The 22,653-nt window shown below is 44.8% G+C and overlaps 3 protein-coding genes across 5 annotated transcripts in view; all 3 read left to right on the top strand.

Moving 5' to 3' along the window:
* Positions 1 to 9,122, top strand: part of mta2 (metastasis associated 1 family, member 2) — a 35,508-nt gene extending 26,386 nt beyond the window's left edge. The window contains exons 8-18 of the mRNA XM_005463399.4: positions 853 to 952; positions 2,704 to 2,892; positions 3,018 to 3,092; positions 3,191 to 3,249; positions 4,206 to 4,306; positions 4,558 to 4,697; positions 4,848 to 5,076; positions 5,217 to 5,306; positions 6,106 to 6,224; positions 6,526 to 6,668; positions 6,795 to 9,122. Coding sequence (XP_005463456.1) covers positions 853 to 952; positions 2,704 to 2,892; positions 3,018 to 3,092; positions 3,191 to 3,249; positions 4,206 to 4,306; positions 4,558 to 4,697; positions 4,848 to 5,076; positions 5,217 to 5,306; positions 6,106 to 6,224; positions 6,526 to 6,668; positions 6,795 to 6,948 — 1,399 coding nt within the window. The 3' untranslated portion in view covers positions 6,949 to 9,122. The remainder of the gene's footprint in view (positions 1 to 852; positions 953 to 2,703; positions 2,893 to 3,017; positions 3,093 to 3,190; positions 3,250 to 4,205; positions 4,307 to 4,557; positions 4,698 to 4,847; positions 5,077 to 5,216; positions 5,307 to 6,105; positions 6,225 to 6,525; positions 6,669 to 6,794) is intronic.
* A 3,416-nt stretch (positions 9,123 to 12,538) lies between these two features.
* On the top strand, positions 12,539 to 15,231 carry cth1 (cysteine three histidine 1). 2 transcript variants are annotated; one of them, XM_005463400.4, is made up of 2 exons: positions 12,539 to 12,645; positions 14,043 to 15,231. In XM_005463400.4, the coding sequence occupies exon 2, from the start codon at positions 14,091 to 14,093 to the stop codon at positions 14,934 to 14,936; it is 846 nt and encodes a 281-aa protein (XP_005463457.1). In that variant the 5' UTR covers positions 12,539 to 12,645; positions 14,043 to 14,090; the 3' UTR covers positions 14,937 to 15,231. The 2 variants fall into 2 exon arrangements, with proteins under 2 accessions (XP_005463457.1, XP_003458454.1); XM_003458406.4 differs by lacking the exon at positions 12,539 to 12,645 and adding an exon at positions 12,652 to 12,843.
* A 467-nt stretch (positions 15,232 to 15,698) lies between these two features.
* taf6l (TAF6-like RNA polymerase II, p300/CBP-associated factor (PCAF)-associated factor) lies at positions 15,699 to 21,511 on the top strand. Of its 2 annotated transcripts, none has more exons than XM_005463402.2 (12): positions 15,699 to 15,967; positions 16,492 to 16,658; positions 16,763 to 16,849; positions 16,948 to 17,098; positions 17,207 to 17,257; positions 17,427 to 17,521; positions 17,590 to 17,664; positions 17,987 to 18,207; positions 18,485 to 18,617; positions 18,881 to 19,009; positions 19,938 to 20,425; positions 20,518 to 21,511. In XM_005463402.2, the coding sequence occupies exons 2-12, from the start codon at positions 16,512 to 16,514 to the stop codon at positions 20,849 to 20,851; spliced, it is 1,911 nt and encodes a 636-aa protein (XP_005463459.1). In that variant the 5' UTR covers positions 15,699 to 15,967; positions 16,492 to 16,511; the 3' UTR covers positions 20,852 to 21,511. The 2 variants fall into 2 exon arrangements, with proteins under 2 accessions (XP_005463459.1, XP_005463458.1); XM_005463401.2 differs by having other exon boundaries at positions 19,938 to 20,434.
* The last annotated feature ends 1,142 nt before the right edge of the window (positions 21,512 to 22,653 follow it).

Below are 22,653 nucleotides of genomic sequence, written 5' to 3'. Positions count from 1 at the left end.
CATTGCTAGAGCTTGTTTCCATGGCAACTTCTAAATTCACCAGTTTTTAGATCATGTTTAGCGCCATCTTGTGTCAGTACAGAGCGTGACATCATCAGTTTGGTTGCCTGGTTGTGGTCAATAGACTTACATTATTATTAGACCTCATTAGCAGACATTAGTTTATATTGGCTAGCTAGTAACAGAACCAACCGCCAAACTCAGGGGGAAACGAGGGGACTTCATGTTTGTGCTGTCGCTGGATGTAACAGTGAGTTTTATGTTAGAAACAGAGGATATACTGTCCACTTTCACTGTCTGTGTGATTCTTTGCTGATTTTTGCTCGTGTGGCTGGATTTACCGAGCGGTGCGATCCAATTGTGTTTGGGTAAGAAACACAGTTATGTTTCCTTACATTCTACTGAGTTAGTGGTTCTGTTATTAGTTAGCTAACATAATCTAATCTAAGTCTGTGAGCAACAAATAACCAACCTGGTGATGTCACACTGTAAACATGTTCTAAAAACTTAAACTTCAAGCACTGATTTCTTAAATCCAGCTATGCAGACAATGTTACGTCTATGTCAGATTTCTTAAGAGCATGGCTCAGTGCTGTAAATTAGCCTTCATGCCCACTTTAACGTCACATTAGTTTTTATCAAACAGTGTAAATATGATGCGTGTTGTCATGGTACATAGTGTCATGCTACAGTGGAGTATGTAAAGCTGCCTTTAAAGGCAAATCTAACTGAAGCTACCGGTCAGGTCACACAGGGCCTCAAATGGTTATTGAAATGTTCGCACACATTAACACTGTGAATGTTTCCTGGTTTTTACTCAGGACTGAGCAGTCAGTGGTTTGTTTGTTTCAGGGCTGTGGGTACATTTGCTCGGGCCCTGGACTGCAGCAGCTCCATCCGCCAGCCCAGCCTCCACATGAGTGCAGCTGCAGCATCCAGAGACATCACACTGGTGAGACGTGAACACTAACCAAAGCCTTTAAAGGTCCCATGCTGTAAGATATATTTATTAACCTCACGTGTCTCCACAATGTGCATTTCAAGTTTAAGCACTTTTTACACACCTGCTGGGAGATCTGTTTCTAACCATCATTGTCCGTAGCTTTAAATCAAATTGGTGACAGACATGCAGCCAGTGGGGTTGGACAGCACGCTGCACGTTCCTGAATGAGACACATTGTTGTTGTAACATGCTGTATGACCCATCGTGCTTTGCTTTAAGATATAGCTCAATTCTCTGTACAGTTTTCAACATGTGAGAGTGGATTTTGTCAAACAGTCACTGTTACAAAATCTGTATTTCAGCAGCTTTGTTACATGGCTTCAGTGTGCAGTATTCCCTGCAGTTAACCCGACTCACTGTTTTCTCCAAATTTGAGAGCCATTCTGTTGTCTGACAACCAGACCAGAGAAATATGTACATGATAAGAGATTTGTGTGAGTAAAAACCAGCTGAGTTTAGCTGTTCTGAGGCATATAAAGCAACTTGAACAATACACACTCATTACTTGTCTGGGGTTTATAAATTCCATCCATCCATTATCCTTTTTCAGGATCATGGGAGCCTATCCCAGCTGTCATAGGGCAAGAGGCAGGGTACACCCAGGACAGGTCGCCAGTCTGTCGCAGGGCTAACACACAGAGACAGACAACCATTAGCACTCACACTCCACCAATTAACCTAACCCCACTAACTGCATGTCTTTGGACTGTGGGAGGAAGCCAGAGACAACCCACGCACCAACATGGGGAGAACATGCAAACTCCACACAGAAAGATGGCCTTATAGTGGAATTGAACTCAGGCCCTTCTTGTTGTGAGGCAACAGTGCTAAAATTCCCACAGTTTATGTTTTTCTGCACAGAACAATAACAGCTGTTCTGAGGGAACTTCATCAGGGGAGTCAAACAAACAAGCTTTTAGTTTCTTCCTGCACACTTGTGCTACAATCAGCTGGTTTCAGTTTGTGCTGTACAGCTACTGAGGAGTGGAGACATGAGCTTCCTTTTATTTCTATGGCACAGAAGCATCTGCACAGACACACAGTTAGCCAAGACTGCAGAGTGATGTTAAAGCGTGGTGCATACTGACCTCAGCCCAGCAGTCAGAGCTGAACCTGCACAGGTAACAAAGACAGTGATGAGCAGTCAGGCCTGCACCGTTGTAGCCGTCGTTTCTACCGGTTCACGTTTCTACATTCGAATCACTGTGACGAACACTTTAACGTCTTTCTGGGACGGTTTTGTGTTCGTATGCAGAAAATAAAAGGATCTGTGTTAGCAGCTTGCTATCATACTCCACCTGTACTAACACAGGAAATAATGAGCAATGACGGCGCGGTGCTATGTGTGAATTTTTAGTTCAACACATATTGGTTACTTATTTTCTACATACTACTGAAATTCCCCCTCTTTGTAAGTAGTACTTCAAATTTAAAGTCACTAACGGAGTTGGATTTTCTAAGAATATCACTTTTAAAAATCCAGTTTCTTGATTTGAGACGTTTAAATATGACACTCTGTTTGTGTTGTTTCCACGATTATCTGTTGAGACTCGTGTAACAAGCTTTTTAGTCTGTACTGGGTAATACTTTGGGTGATAATGGTTTTATGACGTCCAGCCCTACTGACATGTAGGGGTCAATATTTCTTGTGTATGATGGAAAACTTGATCAGTTGTCTTACTCCCTGTCTCTGCTTTTAGTTCCATGCTATGGACACACTGCAGAAGAACAACTATGACCTGGCCAAAGCCATGTCCACCTTGGTTCCTCAGGGAGGTCCGGTGCTCTGCCGTGATGAGATGGAGGAGTGGAGCGCCTCTGAGGCCATGCTGTTTGAGGAGGCGCTGGAGAAATACGGCAAAGACTTCAATGACATCCGCCAGGACTTTGTAAGCTCTCCTCACTGTTTTTTCTCTCACAGTATTCACATGAACATTTGAACAGTAGTAATACAGATATTCAGTGCTGAACTCTGAGTCCTGGGATCAGCAGATGTTTCCCTTCTCTCCCTCAGCTGCCCTGGAAATCCCTAGCTAGTGTGGTCCAGTTCTACTACATGTGGAAGACTACTGACCGTTACATCCAGCAGGTTTGTCGACAGCATGTTGTGTTTAACGGCAACAAAAAGCACTTTTAGATGTTTTGTTTTCAACAACAATCTCCCGCTCTCTCCACATTTTCTCTCAGAAACGACTAAAAGCAGCAGAAGCTGACAGCAAGCTGAAGCAGGTGTACATCCCTACCTAGTGAGTACTGATGACACCTATCAAGTTTACTAGTTTGGCTTACAAGTTTACCATTACTCTTGGGTACCACCTGATGTGCGTTGGGTCACATGACTCCACAAAGAGGACGTCGAGGTGATTCTTGTCAGACTCTGCGACCGCAGTGTTCTGTTTTTGTGTTGCCAGGTTTTAAACATGGCGTTGTTTTATTTTTGTGAAAAAGATGCTCTCAGGACTCATTGATGCCACTCAGCAGCCAATGGCACGCAGTCTGTTGGCGTTACACTTTCAGACCGCCTTGTATCGCTTTGAACCCCGGCTGAGTCTGTAAGCTTCACAGAGGGAGGACTGGGAGTATCAAGAGCTACCACAGACAGACATGCTCAGCAAAGCGGCTACAGCTAGGCGTGGGAATAGAGAACTCGGTCATGCAGAGAACAGTGGTTCGTTAGTCTGCTCGCCATGGATCCCGCTAATCAGTTCCACTTGTGCTACAATCAGTTGGACAGATGTTTAAAGAGTCCCAGCAAAGTGTTGATTGAATAAATGAATGAAAATTACGTTCAAACAGTAAAGACTTTCATATTGTTCTTTCTGGTAGATGTTGGGAAATATTCTAATAATTTGCTGGATTTGTGATTATCATTAGTTATATAAGCTACAGTCATTAAAAGCTTACCATAGATTTAATTTGATCAAAATGTCACTTTTTGATTAATGAATAAAGATATTATAGCAGCATAGCTTAAAATAAATACAAGTAACAAATGTAACAAAACAGTTATAATAAATGGAAAAAGCCAAATAACTAAAAACTGCGTATTTAACACAGAAGCATTCTAACAAATAAAGCCATGAGGTATTATGATGTGAGGCAGTAAACATTTCCAGCACCTTTCTGTGTGGTAGGAGAACTGAACCACATGATGGAGAACATGTTTCACTAACTGTTGAATAACTTTGTCCTCCTTCACCAGTACCAAACCCAACCCCAACCAGATCATGGTGCCCAGCAGCAAGCCTGGGATGAACGGAGCAGCAGGCTTTCAGAAAGGACTCAGCTGTGAGAGCTGCCACAGTAAGTCTGCACACAGGCTGGGTTTAAATAAAGACTGAACCAGACTCTTGCAGTGGGAGTGTTCACTGTCCACATGGACACATTAAAATAGATGTAAATTCATTTCTTTCTTTCTTATGCCACCAACTTCCTGTATGTTCTGATTACCAGCGATCACAGAAGAGCCATGTATTACAGGCAGGTGTTCATTGAGGCACCTGGACCTGACAGATACAGGTGCTAACTCACTAACTCGTTTGTCTCCAACCCAGCGGCTCAGTCTCCTCAGTGGTACGCCTGGGGTCCCCCAAACATGCAGTGCAGACTGTGCGCCTCCTGTTGGATTTACTGGAAGAAGTACGGAGGCCTGAAGACTCCCACACAGCTTGAGGGTGCTGCTAGAGCTGGCTCTGTAAGTCTCTCCCAGCCGGCTCTTTCTTTAGAAATGTGTTTGAATGAAAAGCAGTAAAGAAATCAACAGCAGCTGATCAGCATAGACTTGAAATCTTTCAAGTTGTCTTGCATCTCCTTAAGATTAAATCTGTTCTTCCTGTCTGTCCAGGAGTCAGGCCCTCGTGGTCACATGACACGCCAGGAGGTACAGGGAATGTCACCGTTCACCCGCAACGAGGGGCGAGCCAAACTGCTGGCCAAGAACCGCCAGACATTCATCCTGCAGACCACCAAGCTAACCCGCATTGCTCGGCGGGTGTGTGAAGACATTTTGCAGCCTCGACGTGCTGCTCGACGCCCCTACGCCTCCATCAACGCCAACGCTGTCAAGGCTGAGTGTAAGTACACACTCGCCCCCTCTTTCTTCTAAGCTCTTTGAACCCACTAACAAGCAGCAAGTTTGACAGCTTTGTCATTTAGTGATGTTTTCAAACATCTTTAAATGAGTTCAACACAGTTTGCCTTTTTATTTCCTCAGGTATGATCAGGCTGCCCAAAGCCACAAAAACTCCTCTGAAGAGCAAGCTGGTGCCTCGACAGTCACTGGCCACCATAGTGAAGGATTTGGGTAAGAACTCAGAATGTGACCAGCACACTGAATATGAAGCTGCTCCAAATTAATGCTTCCTTTAGATTATACCACATGTATTTATTAAAGTCCTCTATTTCCTGTGATGCCACATGTTCACTGAGTGGGTTAGTGTGCCTTCAGCCAATCAGCTGAGTTCAGTTTGTGTGATAGTGGCTACAGCGTGGATTTGGACTACTTTTATTTTTATAGCACAAAAGGACGAGAGCACAGTAGTAAAATACAAACGGCTCCATTATGCTGCTAACACCTTCAGCTCTTTGCAAGCATCTGCACCGACACCATGCTAAAACTAGGCTAGCCAACAACCCAGAGTAATGCTAAAGTTGAGTGAACGCAGACCCCAGATCAGCAGTCAGACCCTGAACTTCAGTAGGTCCCAAACTGATGAGCAGCCAGGCTGCAGTAGTAGAATCACCATGACGATAGTTTTAAAGTGTCTTTGTGCTGGTTTTAACTTTTGCTTCATGTTGTCAGCGTTGTGTCCTTACCTAAATACTAAGACAAGGATCACGTGTGTGTCTTCATAAGGATAAGGATTTTTGTTACTGTGTGGGACTCTAACAATATAAAAATCAGGCTAAATGGTAATTATGAGACGATGTGTTTCAGGATATTTATTTACAGAGTAAATCACTAAACCTTATCAGTCCCCCTTTTTTTCCTCTCGTCAAGCCTTTTGTGTCTTAGAAACACTGTTTGTTGGCCTTGTTTTTGAAAGATGCTATACAGATAAACTTGCCCTGCTGCTTTTGTCTTCTCTGAATTGTCTTCGCAGCCATCTCTGCTCCTCTGAAACTGAAGGCAACCAGAGGACCCCCGACACCCATCAACAGGAACCAGGCCAACCAGCCTCGAGTGGGCCAGAGCCTGCTGGGCAAGAGAAGCTTTGAAAGCGTCAGTGTTCTTCTCACACCCAGCCACACTTATTATTTAAGAAAATATGCTCACTTTGTAACTGCTACAACACACACTCCTCTGCTGCTGCCTGTTTTCATTCCTTTCCTCAGAGTAGTGCATGTAATTTCACTCCTCCCAGACTGCAAATTTCTTATATTTTATGTTGGGGCCTGCTGGGCAGCTTTGTAGTATACTAGTGCATCATGAAAAAAGTGAGGGAAAGCCAGCACGCTTTACTCACGTGTTTCCTGTTTGCACCACAGTCCGATTAATTGTTGTTTTCTTTATTGGTTGACAGGCTGCAGGAGTGCCATACCCAGCCAATGGGAGGCCATATACTTCAGGTATGAGAACCACCTCTCAGTCTGTCATCAAGCGGCAGAAAGTGAGCCAGGGAGAAGCTCCCAACCCTGTGGTGTTTGTTGCCACAAAGGACACCAGGTATATGGCACCACAGCACTCCTGAGTTAGCAACCTTTTTGCTAATTGAATTGTTATTGTGTCAGAGTGGATGATGAACAGCTGTGGGATCGGTGTGTGTTCTTATCACTGGTCTCTGTGAACCAGGGCTCTGAGGAAACATCTCACCCAGTCTGAGATGCGCCGGGCAGCAAGGAAACCTCACCTCCTGGTCCGGATCAAACTGCCACCGCCGCCACGCTCCCTACCAATGCCCCTCCTCCCCTCCAACACCAGCGAGCCCATCGTCCTGGAGGACTGAAAATGAGGGCTGAGGGTGGTCTTTTAACAGGACATGGGGGTGGGGTGGGCAGTGGGAGGGGCTGTGTTTAAGCCATCACTTATAGGCAGCACAGTACAGCATACAGTAGTCTTTTTTTTTTTTCCTCCCCCATTTTCAGTGTCATGTTCCTTTAGTCCTCTTTTACTTCCCATAAGTTAATGTGTTTCTCTCTCTCTCTGTCTCACACACACACACACACACACCTATTCAGTAAGCACACATTAAACCCTCAGGGCTCCAGTATACACGCTGAATTGGTCGCCAACGGTTACCCTGCCTCGGCTCTGTACCATTTATACCAGAACTTAGAGTGCAGTATTCTCCTGAGTGGTAGGTGTCGCCACTATTGGAGGAGAAGAACTCAAAACCAGAAGCAGATCACTTTTTTAAAGTGTTTCCAGTCTCTTCTGTGCACTCAGAGTGTCTGAGCTGCTCTGGTCATTAAAATAGTGTAAAATCCAACACACAGCAGCAATGGCCCAAATGCTGAGAGGCACAACTGGCTGATGTGACAGCAGAGCAGCATCTCGTACCAGCAGATGTCACATCAGTTTGTTGTAGAGCAGCAGTGAGCGTGATGGAGCCCTCACACTCACACTTGCCCTGCTTTTAAATGTGTCATTGAAATTCATATATTTTTCTTCCTGAAGCAATGGTGATAAAGCAGACATTGTTTGACTTTCCCGTCTCTTATCTTTGTGTAAATATATCCATCACTGAAGGGGCGACACCCTTACAGGACTGTAGGACAGCTTGAGCAGGCCCAGGGTTTGCTTCGGTTTCAGGATTCCTCTCGAGCCTCCTTTCCTCCATCCTAGCAGAGCAGAATCAGCAGGTGGGCTGTGGTGATGGAGGGAAATGTGGTGTTAGTCTGCCTCAGAGACACAGGTGTGCACACGTATCCACCCACTGTGTAAATGTCACGGGGTCTGACCTAGACTTTACAAAGAAGCAGAATCAGGAGCCTCATACAAACCTGTTTTATTCTTCTGGAGCTCCACCCGTGTATTGAACCCTCGGTATCAAATTAAGAGTTTGAGCTGTGTGAAAGTACTAACTGAAAGCACTGAAGACTTTGTCTTCAGTTGTTTTTGGTTTAGTTTGTTCCCCTCACTCAGTCCGTCTCTGCACAGAGGAAATGGTATATCACTACTCTGGGCAGCAGCCAATCAGGTTTCTTTGAAATAAGGTTTTATTCCAACAGCCACTCTGTGCTTTGCTTACTGTAAATTGTTAGTACATACAGTAGGAGAGGTGCATGAAACGTGTGTGCTGACAGCCGACAACAGAGGCCGTTTACTCACAACTGAGTTATCATGAATTTGGCTTTGAGATCATGTGTGGGATTTCTGCAGAAGTCCAAAATGAAGCCATAATGTTCAGGAGAACAGGCAGCGAGACAGTCTGAAGGAACAGAACAGTGTTCCTGATGTTAGTGGTCAGTTCATAAATAAATGTATGCAAAAAACTGGGGCTCTAGGATTGGAGTCAAATGGGAAAACCGTCTTTGACCCTTTTGTCTTCATGCAGCCTTAATCCTGTTCTGTACATGTGCCGATGTTTTGGTTCTGACTGGATGTGAGGACTGTGCGGAGGACTCGTCTGCTGTTTGTGGTTTTTCTTTTTCCTTTATTTGTACCTTTATCGGAGGGAGGGTGCTGAAACCGAGCTGTTGGATCCTCACGATTCCTTTGAGTCCTCGGCAGTGATGACTTTTTTAAGCAGATTTGGTCCCAATGTGAGCTTTGTAATATTTCCTCTCAAAAAAGAAATTGAATTGTCAAGTTTGTAGCAAATGCTAATGTGTGTAAAGAAAACTGCAGAAGTGGAATATTGAAAACTTTTAGTTTTGGTTTGTTTGTTTTTAATTTTGTACATCTGAGGTGTGTAACTCTGTTAATGAGGAGACTGCTCTAACAGGCTACTGTACGTGTGAAGCATCTCTCCTTCATCGGGTGGGTGGACTGCTTATTTTAACCAGGGCTGACCTTCAAAAGGGACAGGGTGTGGATTTTTTTTTTTTTAAATGATGGAGAGACAAACATGCCACAAGTGAAACTTTTTCTCAAGTGTTTTTTATTCCAATGTCTCTGTATCCTTTAATGTATCTTGATAAGAAAAAAATAAAGATTTTTTTTTTCTTCGTGGTCAGACATTGCTCTTTCACATCTGCTGCCTCACATCAAACAGCTGTAGCAGTTCAGCCTGTCAGCCTGATTATGGTTTTATCCTCTTCAGTGGACGTATTGGTACACAGCAAAGGCTTCCTCTTGGAAAAGTTTCAAACATTTTTATACTTTGACATGTACGAGCATCGACTTCTGTCCCACGCGCCACGTTGGGAGCTTACAGACACACGGTGGCCGACCCCATTCTGACCTACAGTGTTGTCACGTTTCTTTTTCAGGCCAGTTTAGTCTGACAGGACCCTGCTGTGTGAACTTGCTTCTGCTTCTCTGTGACATCATGGAGGTCATGACTGACTGCAAACTGGTCTAAGCAAAACTGGGACACGTGTGACAAACATACAAAAAATAGGAAATCAGGAAGAGAGCAAACACGTTTTCACACCACTGTAAATAAAAACCTCAAAGGTGCCATTTGGATATAAAGTGTCAATTTTAGGAATGAAGTCGGTCACTTTTTCTTTTAATGTCATCATCAGGACCATAGATTTTTGGATCATTGCACATTTTTGTAATTTCTCTTCTGTATATCACCACGGAGGGTTTTAAATTAAACAGCTTGTGGGAAGGGTTGCAGTCGAAGCACCATTGTTACAAAAAAGCCTGAAGGTGATATAAGAATGAGCAAAAGCTGAACTTGGGACCTTTAAACAGGCCAACTCACAGTAGAAGACACGGAGAGTTCTGTACATGTGAGCTGAAGCAAAGATTTCAGAGATGGGTTGTTTCTGTTAAACAAGGCAACACTGGTTTGCTGATGCCAAAACACATTCATTTCACCTATAAAGGCAGTATGTCATAATTTATGTGATGAATCGACATCAGTTTGCAAATTCTGAACATTTTCATGACCACTAAATCACTCTGATTGTTTACTTTCCACACGTTTCAGCTTTTCCCCAAAACTGGTGGCCTTTTGGGAGAGCCGGAATGTAAATGTGCCGTCTTTGGTTCAGCTTCTGTTGTTTAAATATGCTACATGCTACAAACACAACAGACGTGACAGTCAGTGCAGAACGACTCAGACATTTTTCATGCTGCATGTTTCAGGTAGGTTTTTTCGATTAAAGAACAACTAACACAGTTCAGTGGGCACAACTTAAAGGACAGAAACAAAGTATCGATTCCAATATTATCGGTATCAATATTGTCGATATTTAGATCGATCCGCCGGCCTGTAGTGATTGGTCGGTTCAGCACCACAGAGGCCTCCTGTGCATTTTTTTAATGTATCAGTGACAGAATAACAAACGTCACTTAGGGCCAGATTAAGGAAAAAAATAGTGTCAATTTTGAGATTAAAGTTGAAATTTCGACATTAAACTAGAAATAGTACATCGGAATGGACGTGTGGAAATATCTGCCGGGCAAAAACAACAAAAACCAGCTGCATATGAAACACCACACGGTGATGAACACATAACACACCAGTACAAGAAAACCGTGGGCAGTGTGGTTCCCCCGCAGTCAGAGGTTCTCTGTCTGCAGGTTCTCCTGAGCTGCTGCTGGAGGACTTTTCTGGAACCTGAGTGTTCAACAAATAAATTATTGGAATTATTTTAGTCAATCTGCTTGTTAAGTGTAACTATTCTATGCAATGGTGACCGTACTCAGGTGTTATGGTAGCAGGAGAACTTTGGGTGAGACTTTACGGTACGTACAGATGTGACGTCATCACGTTGTGTTCCTATGGGGCCAGAAAGATGGAAGTACGTTGTATGTAAATGCAGATGAACTATATTCTTTATGTTCAAATAAAAATGCCAAAAGGCAAAAGAGAGAGTCCCGTTCGTTTCTCGCTTATCCTCTACACACAAGAAGCTGAATCAGAATCAGAGGCTTAATTAAGGGGGACACTGTGTTGTGATAGCAGCAAATATACAAACATCAATATATGAGTGTAGAAACAGAGATATTAATAGATAAATATTAAGATAAATGTAGATAAATTCAGATTGTGCAGTGTGTTATGGAGGGGATGGGAGTCATTGTCCATGATTACCAGCATTCTGTCACTGATCACTTCCTCCAGGGTGGCGAGCTTCATGCCAACAACAGACTCGACGTTCCTGAGGAGTTTCTTCAGTCTGTTTGCGTCCTTTGCTTTGATGCCTGCACCTCAGCACGCCACAGCAAAGATGATGTTGCTTGCTACAACTTAATAGAACATATAGAGCAGCTGCTGCAGACATTGAAGGATCTGAGCCTTCATAGAAAGTAAAACCGGCTCAGACCCTTTTTGTAGGCAGACCACTCCAGCTTGTGATCCTGATGAAATCCCAGATACGTGTATGATGTGACTATTTCAACATCAGTCCCACCAATGCAGACAGGGGACGGTCGGGATCTGTTTCTGCCAAAGTCCACCACCAGCTCCTTTGTTTTGGCCACAGTCAGCTGCAGGTGGTTCACCTCACACCATCTCACGACGCGACCAATCTCTGTACTCCTCTTCCCTTCCCATCTCCACGCTTCCAATAATGGCCGTGTCATCAGAGGATTTCTGGAGGTTTCTGTGATGTACTTGAAGCCTGCACAACTTTTACTTTTTTCAAGTATTAGTTTCAGCATCACAGGGAAATAATGAGAGCCTTGTTTGGAGGGCATGGAGCAGGAAAACCTGCAGCAGCCTGACACCAGAACCATCACATAAAACGAATACTCCCAGTGCCAGAGTTCTAGATTTTCTGCAGTGTTTTCACTCAGATCAGCTCGGCCACATGAAATATTTCACTAGTTTTACCAGAAACATTAGAGAATTTGTCAGCACCCAAGGAAATGTCCAAAGGTGCTTAGTTAGACTCTGAGTGGAAAGACTTTGTACACTGACCTTCAGATGGCTTTAATGGAAAAGAACTGTTCAGACCCGTAACAGAGATCAGGCTCTCGTCTTTAGGAGCCGGTTCACGGGCTGTTTTCCAATAACCTGTTATGCGTAGAAAGATTCCTAACTGAGGACATGACCCACAAGTATTTGTGTGGCATCTGTAATAAGAGGTGTTCAAATACTCCAAATACTAAGGAAAGGCGCTTTAATGCTTCCTTTATTGCTCCTTTATCATAGGATACAATGGACCATCCCTTTCATCCATAGTAATGGACCATAGTTGAAAACAGCAACATAAAGTGGAGCAGAGAGGTTAACTGTAACTGCATTTTCCACTTCATGCAATAACCTGCTGATAAAATTAAGATTTTTCACAACAGTTTATTAAATGGACAGCTGAACTCTGAACATCACACTGGTGGAATAAAAACGACTTCCTGTTTCGTTGTTGCTGCATGAACGCAAAACGTTGTATTATGATGTAAATCAGGGGTGTCAAACTCGCGGCCCGCGGCCACTTGTGGCCCTACTTAAATTCGCTGTAGCCTACTTTTGGATCCACGGTTACCAACCGGACTGGCCCACAGCAAAGCGCTCCCTGCAGACGTCACTGTGACGTAGAGCCGAGCGCACCTGAGAAGCGTTTGTGCTGAGAGGCGGGAGGTGAGCGGAGGTTTAAATGACAGCCGCACGGCGCGTGTTTCGGTGCTGGTGACCCAGGGACACGGCAGGCGTGTGGAGGCTCCTGGCCTTTCTAACAGTGCAGGTTTCATTGGTTTCTGTTCGTCAGACGCAGTTTCTCACCTCCCACAGCCTTACACGCAGCTCTGTTTACAGTTTACATTTGCAGCCATGTTTAAGGTAACCGCAGCACATCAGCCGCACCTTTTAGCACCTCCACATGTAGCTGCTCCTTATTATAGCAACTGAATCATTCCGAGAAGTGAAGCGCGTGTGTGCGTAGTTATCAGGATCGGGGGTTTACGGTTGTTCCTGAAGGTCTGTGAACCGTCGATTCTTATATCAGAGTGCGCATGGTGAGAATAGTTGGTTCTGTGGGGATCTTGTGAAACTACTTTGATTTTTCAAACAAGTGGTTGCAGTGCGTGCTGATCCATGACCTTGGTTACTTTTTGTGCAGTGTCCTGGGATCCTGCTGATAGGACTAACTTAGCCACAGATCTAAGTTTTTATAAAAAATAATTGTGCCTCCTTAGCTGAATTCTACTGATAGACTGCTGATATACTTGACAATTTCATACTGCCGATAAGTTACTGTGAGCTTATTTGCTTCACAGTAGGTGCTTCTGCAGCAATCGCGGTAACCAGCCTGACTGAGGACGGTCAGATCAGTCTATGCAGGTCAGACTTTAGGAAGTACCCCTCATGTGTCTTAACGCATGGGTTTCAGTGTGCAGCTTTAAAGCATGACTCTGCTCAGATTGCAAAACAAATGTGTTGAGGATGCTGTACGCGCTGTCCTAAAGAAAATGTCTCTGGTTTGTCTGCAGACATATCTGCTACGTTTGAGTTTAGTGTGCGTCTGGTTGTAATTATGCAAGTGGAAGTGTATTCTTCTCTTTTTTAAACTGGAACAGCAAAGGCACAGAGCTGACCAGCTCCCTATCAAAGCTGGTTATTCAGTTCATCTGGTCCGTGTCCCGTGGTCACTTTTGAAAGACTTCATGTATGCTGACCATGTTGTGATGACATTTGTCACTTGCATTTAACTGCTGTCATTTCAGTGGAGAACGCGCTACATTGTATAGGGCAAAACATTCAAATGCATTAAGGGACATGTGAATATTTCTCACTATATGTGGGTAGTTTGTATTCTGTTGTCAATTCATGTTGCTGGACTGAGTACAGTACATGTTATATAGATATTTATAGACTATCTGTTTTTAGACATTAAATCCCATAATTTTAAGCAGAGGTTGAAATTGCTTTACAATATCAAGCACCTTGAGGTGTCTTGTGATTTGGTGCTATACATTGAAAAACATCAAAGACTAGACAGAACTGATAAATGTTTGAAACGCTGACTTCTTTATTTTCAGACCAGTAGCGAAGACTTGCTTCTGCCTTCACCTGAGCTACTGGACAGCATGCAGTCTGTGGAGGAATCTGACGGTGACTGTGGTGGAAGCACCGTATCGTTGGCCGAAGCCCTGCTCCCTGTGACAGAGTCCTCACCACCCCTGATCCCCTGGGTCTGTTCAACCCGCTACAAGACGGAGCTCTGCACCAGTTACTCAGATGATGGTTTCTGCAAGTATGCCGAGCGCTGCCAGTTTGCCCACGGCCTCCACGAACTCCATGTTCCCTCCCACCATCCAAAGTACAAGACGGAGTTGTGTCGCAGCTACCACACAGGTGGCTACTGCTACTATGGCAACCGTTGCCTGTTTGTCCACAGTCCCACAGAGCAGCGCCCCAACCTCCGTCGTCGCAGGAACGTCCCATGCCGCACCTTCCGTGCCTTCGGGATTTGTCCCTTTGGAACCCGCTGTAACTTCCTGCATGTGGAGGGTAAAGATGAAGATGGCCGTCACGATTTGGCCAATGTTGGTGAAAAGACCTCACTTGTGCAAAACCCCCAGCGCCATCAAAAGACCAAGGGGTGGAAACCTCGAGGGGCTCTGTGCCGCACCTTCAGCGCCTTTGGTTTCTGCCTGTACGGAACCCGCTGTCACTTCCAGCACGGCCTCCCTGACAGGATAAAACCCTCCAGTCAACACAAAGGGTTGCTGTCCACATGCGCTTCACGTTTACCTTCTGCATCAGACTCTTCAGCCTCATCTCCTCCACCCACCACCCCAGAAGCACCAGCACACAATGCTTTCACCTTCTCCAGTCAGCACTTAAATGATCTGCTCCTGCCACTGGCCCTCCACCTGCAGAAGCTGGAGAGCACAAAGGGCCAGGAGATCTGGGCCAACAGGATGCTCTAAACTCATTCAATCAGAATTGCTGCTGAAGACCTTTTTTTCTTCTTTTTTTTTTTTCTCTTTTATGTAATTAGCCCCACTTTATCCCAAGGTTTTTTGTATACATGTTCTATTTGACTTGAGCTTGTTTCAGAAGGCCCAAGCAGGCCTTGGCAAACATGACTGTTCAGTCATGGATCAGTCTGGAGTAGCTCTGGAAAGAGAATCTTACAGGTGCAGCTATATGTGTAATATTTTTAATTGTACATGGCTATATGTCTGCCCAAAGCACTGTAAATAAACCATGTTTCTTTTTTTTACCAACTGCTGTGTTTGTGTGTTTGGCTGGGCTGGATTAAAGTTGTGGGGTGACTGACAGAAGTCCAGTAGCTGCCTTTTCAAGCACAAGCAAGGCTGGCATTTGTCAGTCTTTCAGCTGCTGCTGAAACAAGAGGGTGGAAACTGGGTCTTAAAACTCGGAGGCTTTCCTCCCAATAAAGAAGAATGGGATGGCTAGCTGGGACCTTGGTCATGTGACCAAAGACAAGAGTTTTGGGATGAAACGGAAAGTTGGCCTATGATCAGATCTGGCTGGTGTATGTCTGGGTTAGTTTAACGTGGAGGTGATGTTGAAATGTTTATACTATACCTCAGTATCTAAAAACAAAGTCTTTTAAAGAGACACCTGTCTGTGGATGAACTTCAACCAACCAATCCCGTCTACTGATACTCGGCGACCAATCAGTGGCCTTCACCTCCTGGTACACAGAGTGTCAACAGGTAGACCTGGGAGGGTAAAGGTAGCTCGATGCTGTATACATTAAGTTGTTTTTAGGCTTCAGTTAAATTGCACCTCTGAGGTGTTTCATCAGGGCGGGATTCTGTGACCGAGTAAACTGGACGTCGCTGCCTTATTTTGAAAGGTACAGCGGATGTCTTGGTCATGATTGCTAGCTTGATGTTATGGAGCGGCTAGTGTATCGGACAGCAACCCTGGTGTGAACTTTATTTCAGACGCTAAAGACCTCCAGTCCCCCTTTGTTCCAGTTTAGAAGGTAAAGTCTAACGTTACATGATACTTTGAAGGCCTGGTGGCGTATTTTCTGTCGTCCTTCTGAGGCTAGCTTTTAGCATCATGGTATTTTAGCTAGCTAACTCGGAGTAACCCCGTTCGGTTAGTTGACATGTATTTGATGTGACACAGTTTTATAAAGACACAGCGGTCATTTTATTCATCACTGTAGTGTAATAGGTTTGTTACTGTAGTTCTTTTTAAAGTGCGGTGGTTTCTTCCAGCTCACTGAATAAAACCAGTTCACTTTGTTAGCATGCTGAATGAGTGCGGCGGTTCGGAGAAACCAGGGCCACAGCTGAAAAACGTTGTATCCTAGTACGTGACGTTAAACAGTGAAGATGTTTATAGACGAGGAAACGTTTTGGGATGCACACATGTATGTTTAGCTAACCTTGTAGTGTGAACCTGAGGACACATGAAGTTCCGTAAAGCTTCACCGCCAAACGCGATGTTTTGCTGTGAGATGTAGAGAAGGCATGACGGTAACGTGATCTTTCTTGTCAGTTTGACTGATTTCGGCGAACATGGCGGACCGGGAGGAGCGCCGGTTCGCCGAGGTTTCCCGGGAGTCTGTCAGACTGATGGCGGAGGGCGCAGGTGTGGAGCTTGGTGACGATGTGGCGGCTCTGCTGGCCGAGGACGTGTGTTACCGACTCAGGGAGGCAACGCAGGTCAGTGATGCCTGGCTGCATGGATCATGTTCTGACTTTATAGAAAAATGGGAGAAGTTTGCGTAAGTGTAGACAATGATAATGGTTTGCTGTGGCCCCAACAGAGCAGCTCTCAGTTTATGAGACATGCCAAGAGGAGGAAGCTGACGGTGGAGGACTTCAACAGAGCTCTGCGCTGGAGCAACGTGGAGGTAGCTTGTAATTTCCATATCCGACCTCCCTCAGGTGATAGCATGTCTGATGTCACAGTAACTCCTGTGTTCATGTTTCTGTCTCTGTTCTTTACCAGGCCATCTGCGGCTATGGAGCCCAGGATGCTCTGCCTTTCCGTTCGGTGAAAGAAGGCGAGCTCTTCTTTGTTGAGGATCGGGACGTCAATCTGGTCGAGCTGGCTCTGGCTACCAACATCCCCAAAGGCTGTGCTGAGACCATGGTGCGAGGTACGCTACACTGCTACGTTCGACACGCAGGCTCATCCTGTAGTGTTCTCTACGCTCTGTCATATTCATGTGACAAGTTTACTAATTATGTTTCATGTTTGCTGGCAGTCAACGTGTCATACCTGGATGGTAAAGGTAACCTGGAACCTCAGGGTACAGGTGAGACTCACACAGCAGGCATAACCTAACCCACAGTCGTCGTACTTGCACCTGTAGATAGAATAAATGGCTAATACTCTAAAAACTGAGCTCCACCTTTCACTGAGAGCATCATTGTAATCCTGTTAGAAAACCTCAGTGTTTGTCTGACTGTGTTAAACTGTCTCAGTTCCTACTGCAGTACAGTCTCTGTCAGATGACCTGCTGAAGTACTACCAGCAGATCACAAGGGCCATCTTAGGAGAGGACCCGCATCTCATGAAGGTAAGCTGCTACAGACAGAGCAGACTTTATGTTGTGAACAGGCTAAACCACCTTTGTGTGTGTTTCAGGTGGCTCTGCTGGACCTCCAGTCTAACTCCAAGATTGCAGCCCTGCTTCCGTACTTTGTTTATGTCATCAGTGGAGTAAGTTTAAGGGTTGAACAATTCCAGCATTTATTTTTCTCATCACCAGTTTTAGTACCTCAAGCGAGGGGATTTGTTAGGAATGCTTGGTGTGTTTAGTAAGAGAAAATATTGTAGCATGACACATGAATCAGACCTATCTCATAACTCGCCCCATAACTGGAACCGCTTTTAACTCTACATGGTAACCTACGTGACCTCGGCTTGAACGGCGTTGAAGGTTCTGATTATGTCGTCAGTTAGGATGTAGAGTTCCTGCAGAACCTGTTGACCAGTGTTTCAGCTGATCGAAGTCTGAGCATGGATTCGGTTTGTCTTCCAGGTAAAGTCGGTAAGCCACGACCTGGAGCAGCTTAACAGACTAATGCACATGGTGAAGAGCCTGGTCCAGAATCCCTACCTGTACCTGGGCTCATATGTACGCAGCCTGGTCTCCAGTGTCATGTACTGCATCCTAGAGCCACTGGCAGCCTCCATCAACCCACTCAACGACCACTGGACTCTCAGGGACTACGCTGCCCTGCTCCTCAGCCACATCTTTTGGTGAGCAGAGTTTCCGTGGATGTTTAGGTGAACTCGGACTAAAATTGTTAGCCAATCAGGATTTAACATCAATGTTCAGAATTCAAAACAGTGTAGTGTTAGCCTGTTTTACAGTAAATATGGAGCATCATTTCACAAAGAACCTGTGTTGCTACAATGTTACAAGTCTGACTAATGTTAGCAGACTGTTGCTAAGGGCAACATTAACATTCACTCGGCTTCTGCCTTAAAATGGAAATCCAACAGTCGCTCTTCTTTTCTGGTGTTTCTTCTCCAGGACTCATGGGGATCTGGTCAGTGGTCTCTACCACCAGATCTTGCTTTCTCTCCAGAAGGTTCTGTCTGACCCAGTGAGACCACTGTGCTCCCACTATGGAGCTGTTGTTGGCCTTCATGCTTTGGGATGGAAGGTATGGTCACAGCTTCTACATTTGTAAATGTTTTACATTTATAGATTAGATTTGGCCCATATTCAGTCAGTATATTCAAGCAAATCATTCTCTAAATGAAAAATCTCACTTCTTGATTATTTAGCTGTGAAATATTTGCTATGTTTGCAAACCTGCATGTTTTATCTGTAGGATAAATTTTTTTATTGCTGTTGAGTGCTCCACTGCTACCCTCCTGTGTTGTAAATGCTCCACTCTCTGTGTTCACCTGTTTCTGCTGGCAGGCTGTTGAGCGCGTCCTCTTTCCACACCTTCCTGCGTACTGGGCCAACCTCCAGGCTGTGTTAGATGATTACTCTGTGTCCAACGCCCAGGTGAAAGCTGACGGACACAAGGTCTACGGAGCCATCCTGGTCAGTACTGCTGCTGCTTTGGGTGATTTCAGACACTGATGAACTGTCATTAGTCAACTTAATGAAGTATTTAAGCGTAGAAAATTACTTTAAAAAAAAGAATGAGGTTAAGCTTGATTGGTTGGTCTGAAGGTCCTAATGTTCCTTTTACCACTGGAGTCAACTTCCACATCTGCTCCAGCTGTTCCTCTTTGTGCTCGTTCTGATGTTGCTGTGAGCTGGAGTTGCCACATGTGCCGCAACTGCCATCTTTTGTTCTTTGTCAACTATGTCTGGTTGATTGAGCAGCAGCTGCTTGCCCGTCTGAAATGTAAAGTCCCACAGTGCTTTATTGTACCTCACAAAGCTTGGACTGGTTTCTTGAACACGACAATGAGACAATCACCAGATTGTTTCCAGCACCTTTTTGAATCTCTGTTGTGGAGAATTAAGGCAAAAGTGGGGCCAACCTGGTACTAGCAAGGTGTACCTAATAAAATGGCTTGTGACAATATACAAACTTAATTCTAGGAGCCATAAAATAACTAATTATTGATTGCCAAAAATAAATTGAGTGGTTAGCAATGTTGCCTCACAGCAGGAAGCTTCCTGGTTTAAACCTCAGCTCGGCTCTTTCTGTGTACAGTTTCCTCTGTAACAGTTTCCTCTGCAGCTTCCTCCCACAGTCCACACACCTGCAGGTCAGGTTAACTGGCCCTGGATCAGGGATTGTTCTATACACTTCAAGACCTTCTAAGCTCTGTGTAATGAGTGGTTAATGTTGATTTAATGAAAATGTTGAACCCCAAATTTGTGCTGAGGGTAACTAAAAGGATGAGCTCAAACTTGACATTATGCCTAATGATGCTTGTGATTAAAAACTAATTAAATCATAATTTGAGTTCATCTTGTCCCACCTAAGTCGCCACTTCCTCTCATATTCCTGCAGGTGGCAGTGGAGCGCCTGCTAAAGATGAAGGCGCTGTCTCTGTCTCAGTCAGCAGAGGGACAGTCCGGTGCTCATCCGGGTTCTGTGGTGGGAGCTGTGAGCTACAGGGTGAACTCTCCGGGACTCAGCCCACCTCCAGAGCCTCTGTCAGAAGCTGCACTTGGAATTGCCAGCCACCTCCAAGTGGGTGGGGCCGGCTGTCACTGGGAGGAGTGGACCCCCGTCCCTCTCCCCGCCATGTACTGTGAGCTTTACTCGTTCTTCGGCGACAGCCTGGCTGTCCGCTTTAGCACAGGAACAGGCTTTGGCACCCACTCGCCCTGCACTCCATCCCAGCTTGGTGACTCCAGGAAGGAACCTCCTGGCCCCGCCTCCAACCTTGACACCACCCGGAAGATGCCACAGCTCACCGCCAACCTCAACATCAGCCCCAGACAGGACGGGAGTCCGCGAACTGATCCACCTCCGCCGAGTCTTTCAGGCCCAGGGTCAGTTAGGTAAAGCAACCAGAGGAGCACCTGTCTACCTTTGTGTGTCTGTGTGTGTGTTTGTGTTTATATTTATTTTTGTGTCTACCCAGGTCTCTGCCTCGTGCCTCGTCTATGCAGCGCTCCAGATCCTCCTCATCATGTTCACGCCAGCGTTCAGCTGGTCTGTCCCGTGAAGTGTTCCCCAAAGCTCGCTTCACCTCACCTCAGACCACACCTCCTGCATTCTCCTTTCTCATTGGTGGGCGGCAAATGGGCCAGCGTTGTCAAGGCCGCCGCCCTTTCCAGACAATGTTTGCAACAACTCCGCCTGTTTCTGCTATTCCACCACGTACCTATGCACACAAACTGCCCGTCATCGGCAGGGTGGGCAAACCTGTGCGTCGCTGGACATGTTCACATTACTCCCTTCACCTGCCTCTATAGTGTGTGTGTGTGTGTGTGTGTGTGTGTGTGTGTGTGCGTGTGTGTGTGTGTGTGACAGACTGTATGAGCTAACATTAGTCTGACTGCTGCAGACTCTTCCAGGCACATGTTGCTCTGATTAGGCTGCTGAGTTTTTAGGGGATGTTGTCAGTAAAGAGGCAACTGGGGGCTAAGCTGACACTCACATGTATGAACATACAGATAAGGCCCAGAGAGATTCTCAACATCCTAAATAAACAGCTAGTTAATATCTCAATGTCAGCATCTGTAAATAAGACCATGAAATGTAACACGTGAAAGTTTGGTGGGCCTCTGGCTGCTTACACGTCTCCACAGTTACTGCTGGGCCTGTTTAGCCTCAGCACAGCCATGCTGGTGGGAAATCTGCAGTCATTAAATGATCATTCTGCCAATATTTAATTACTGCTTCATTTTTTTTAATTAATCTGTTATTCTTGTAACAAATCTATTTGTTTACTCAAACTCAGTTTTGGTCCCTGTAAAAAGCAGCTGGATGTGCTGCGTGACAGGAAGAGAACGTTTGGATCACAGTACTGACGTGTCTGCTGCACTTTCATTGGAAAATGGACACAATCATGAGTTGTGTGTGGAGCAGAGAGGGAACTGTGATCTTTCCTAAATAAATCTTTGAAGTTGGCACATTTTTCCATCATTTTGTTTTTTCCACTGTTTGATCTTTTCCTGAAACTCTTGTTTAGCTTGTGTTGGTGTCGATTGAGCTCAATAATCTCAGAGTGAAGACCTGCTGAGGACAATGCTGGAGCACGATGGCTTATGTTGTAAATGACTGTTTTTCATAGGCTGAATAAATATTTACTTGTTGCTGATGGTAGGAGACGGGTCAGAGGTCATATCTGTGCTGCCTCCCACAGTAGATCACTACTGGTGTATTAGCTATGATGCTACATGCTACCCTCTCAACAGACACTTTTTTTTCTTTTAACTTTTCTATGAAGAAAAACTGCATCAAGTAGAATAAAGGAGGGCCAGCAAGTCTGGTATGTTGTTTTTCCCGTGGCCTCCTGCTCGGGGTAAGAGAAGGTATATGACTTTTCTGGGTGGAGCTGCCACTGAGCACCACCATGACCTGATTTAGTCAGAAACACCATCGTTTGCATTGGTTCCTCTCGCTTCTGAAGAAGGTGAGTGTTTACCTTCCAGTGTGATAGTTTCTGGTCTGTCAGTGCAGTCGAGCCAAACGGACTCTGTTAATGTAAAGAAGACAAAAACATGACAGACATCCAGCAGCTCCTGGTCATCTGGTAATAAAAGATCAACTGAAGATGAGAGAAAATTTAAACGTATCATTATCTTCCTTGCAGACTTGAGAAGTAACAAAGTACAAATACAGTTACGTGCATAATAGCAGTGTGTTTAAAACAGAAGATTATATATTATTTATTTCCGTATAGACAGAGGCACTGGGAGCCGTGCACATTCAATCACAAATGAAAACATGAACACGTTTCTTTTTTTTTAACTGACTATGAAAACAAAGAATATTAGGTTGTTCAAAATAATAGTGTCTGCATTTTCATGTGCAAACTGGAATATTTTCAGTATGAACTGAAAATGAAATGAGGATTTAGCTTTTCCTTTAAGCACTGAACTAATATTTAGTTGTATAACCATTATTTCTGATCACTGCTTTTCATCTGTGTAGCAGGGAGTCCTCTAACATTTGACACCTGGACTACGCTCCACAGATCTTCTTTGGTTTTGCATCAAAAACAGAATTTTTGAGGTCTCTCTACAAATTCTCTATCAGATTGAGGTCCGGG

The sequence above is a fragment of the Oreochromis niloticus genome, linkage group LG3 (genome assembly GCF_001858045.2).
Source record: "Oreochromis niloticus isolate F11D_XX linkage group LG3, O_niloticus_UMD_NMBU, whole genome shotgun sequence".
NCBI lineage: Eukaryota > Metazoa > Chordata > Actinopteri > Cichliformes > Cichlidae > Oreochromis > Oreochromis niloticus.
Note: the sequence above shows the minus strand (reverse complement) of the source record. Positions and strands in the feature narration are given on the sequence as shown.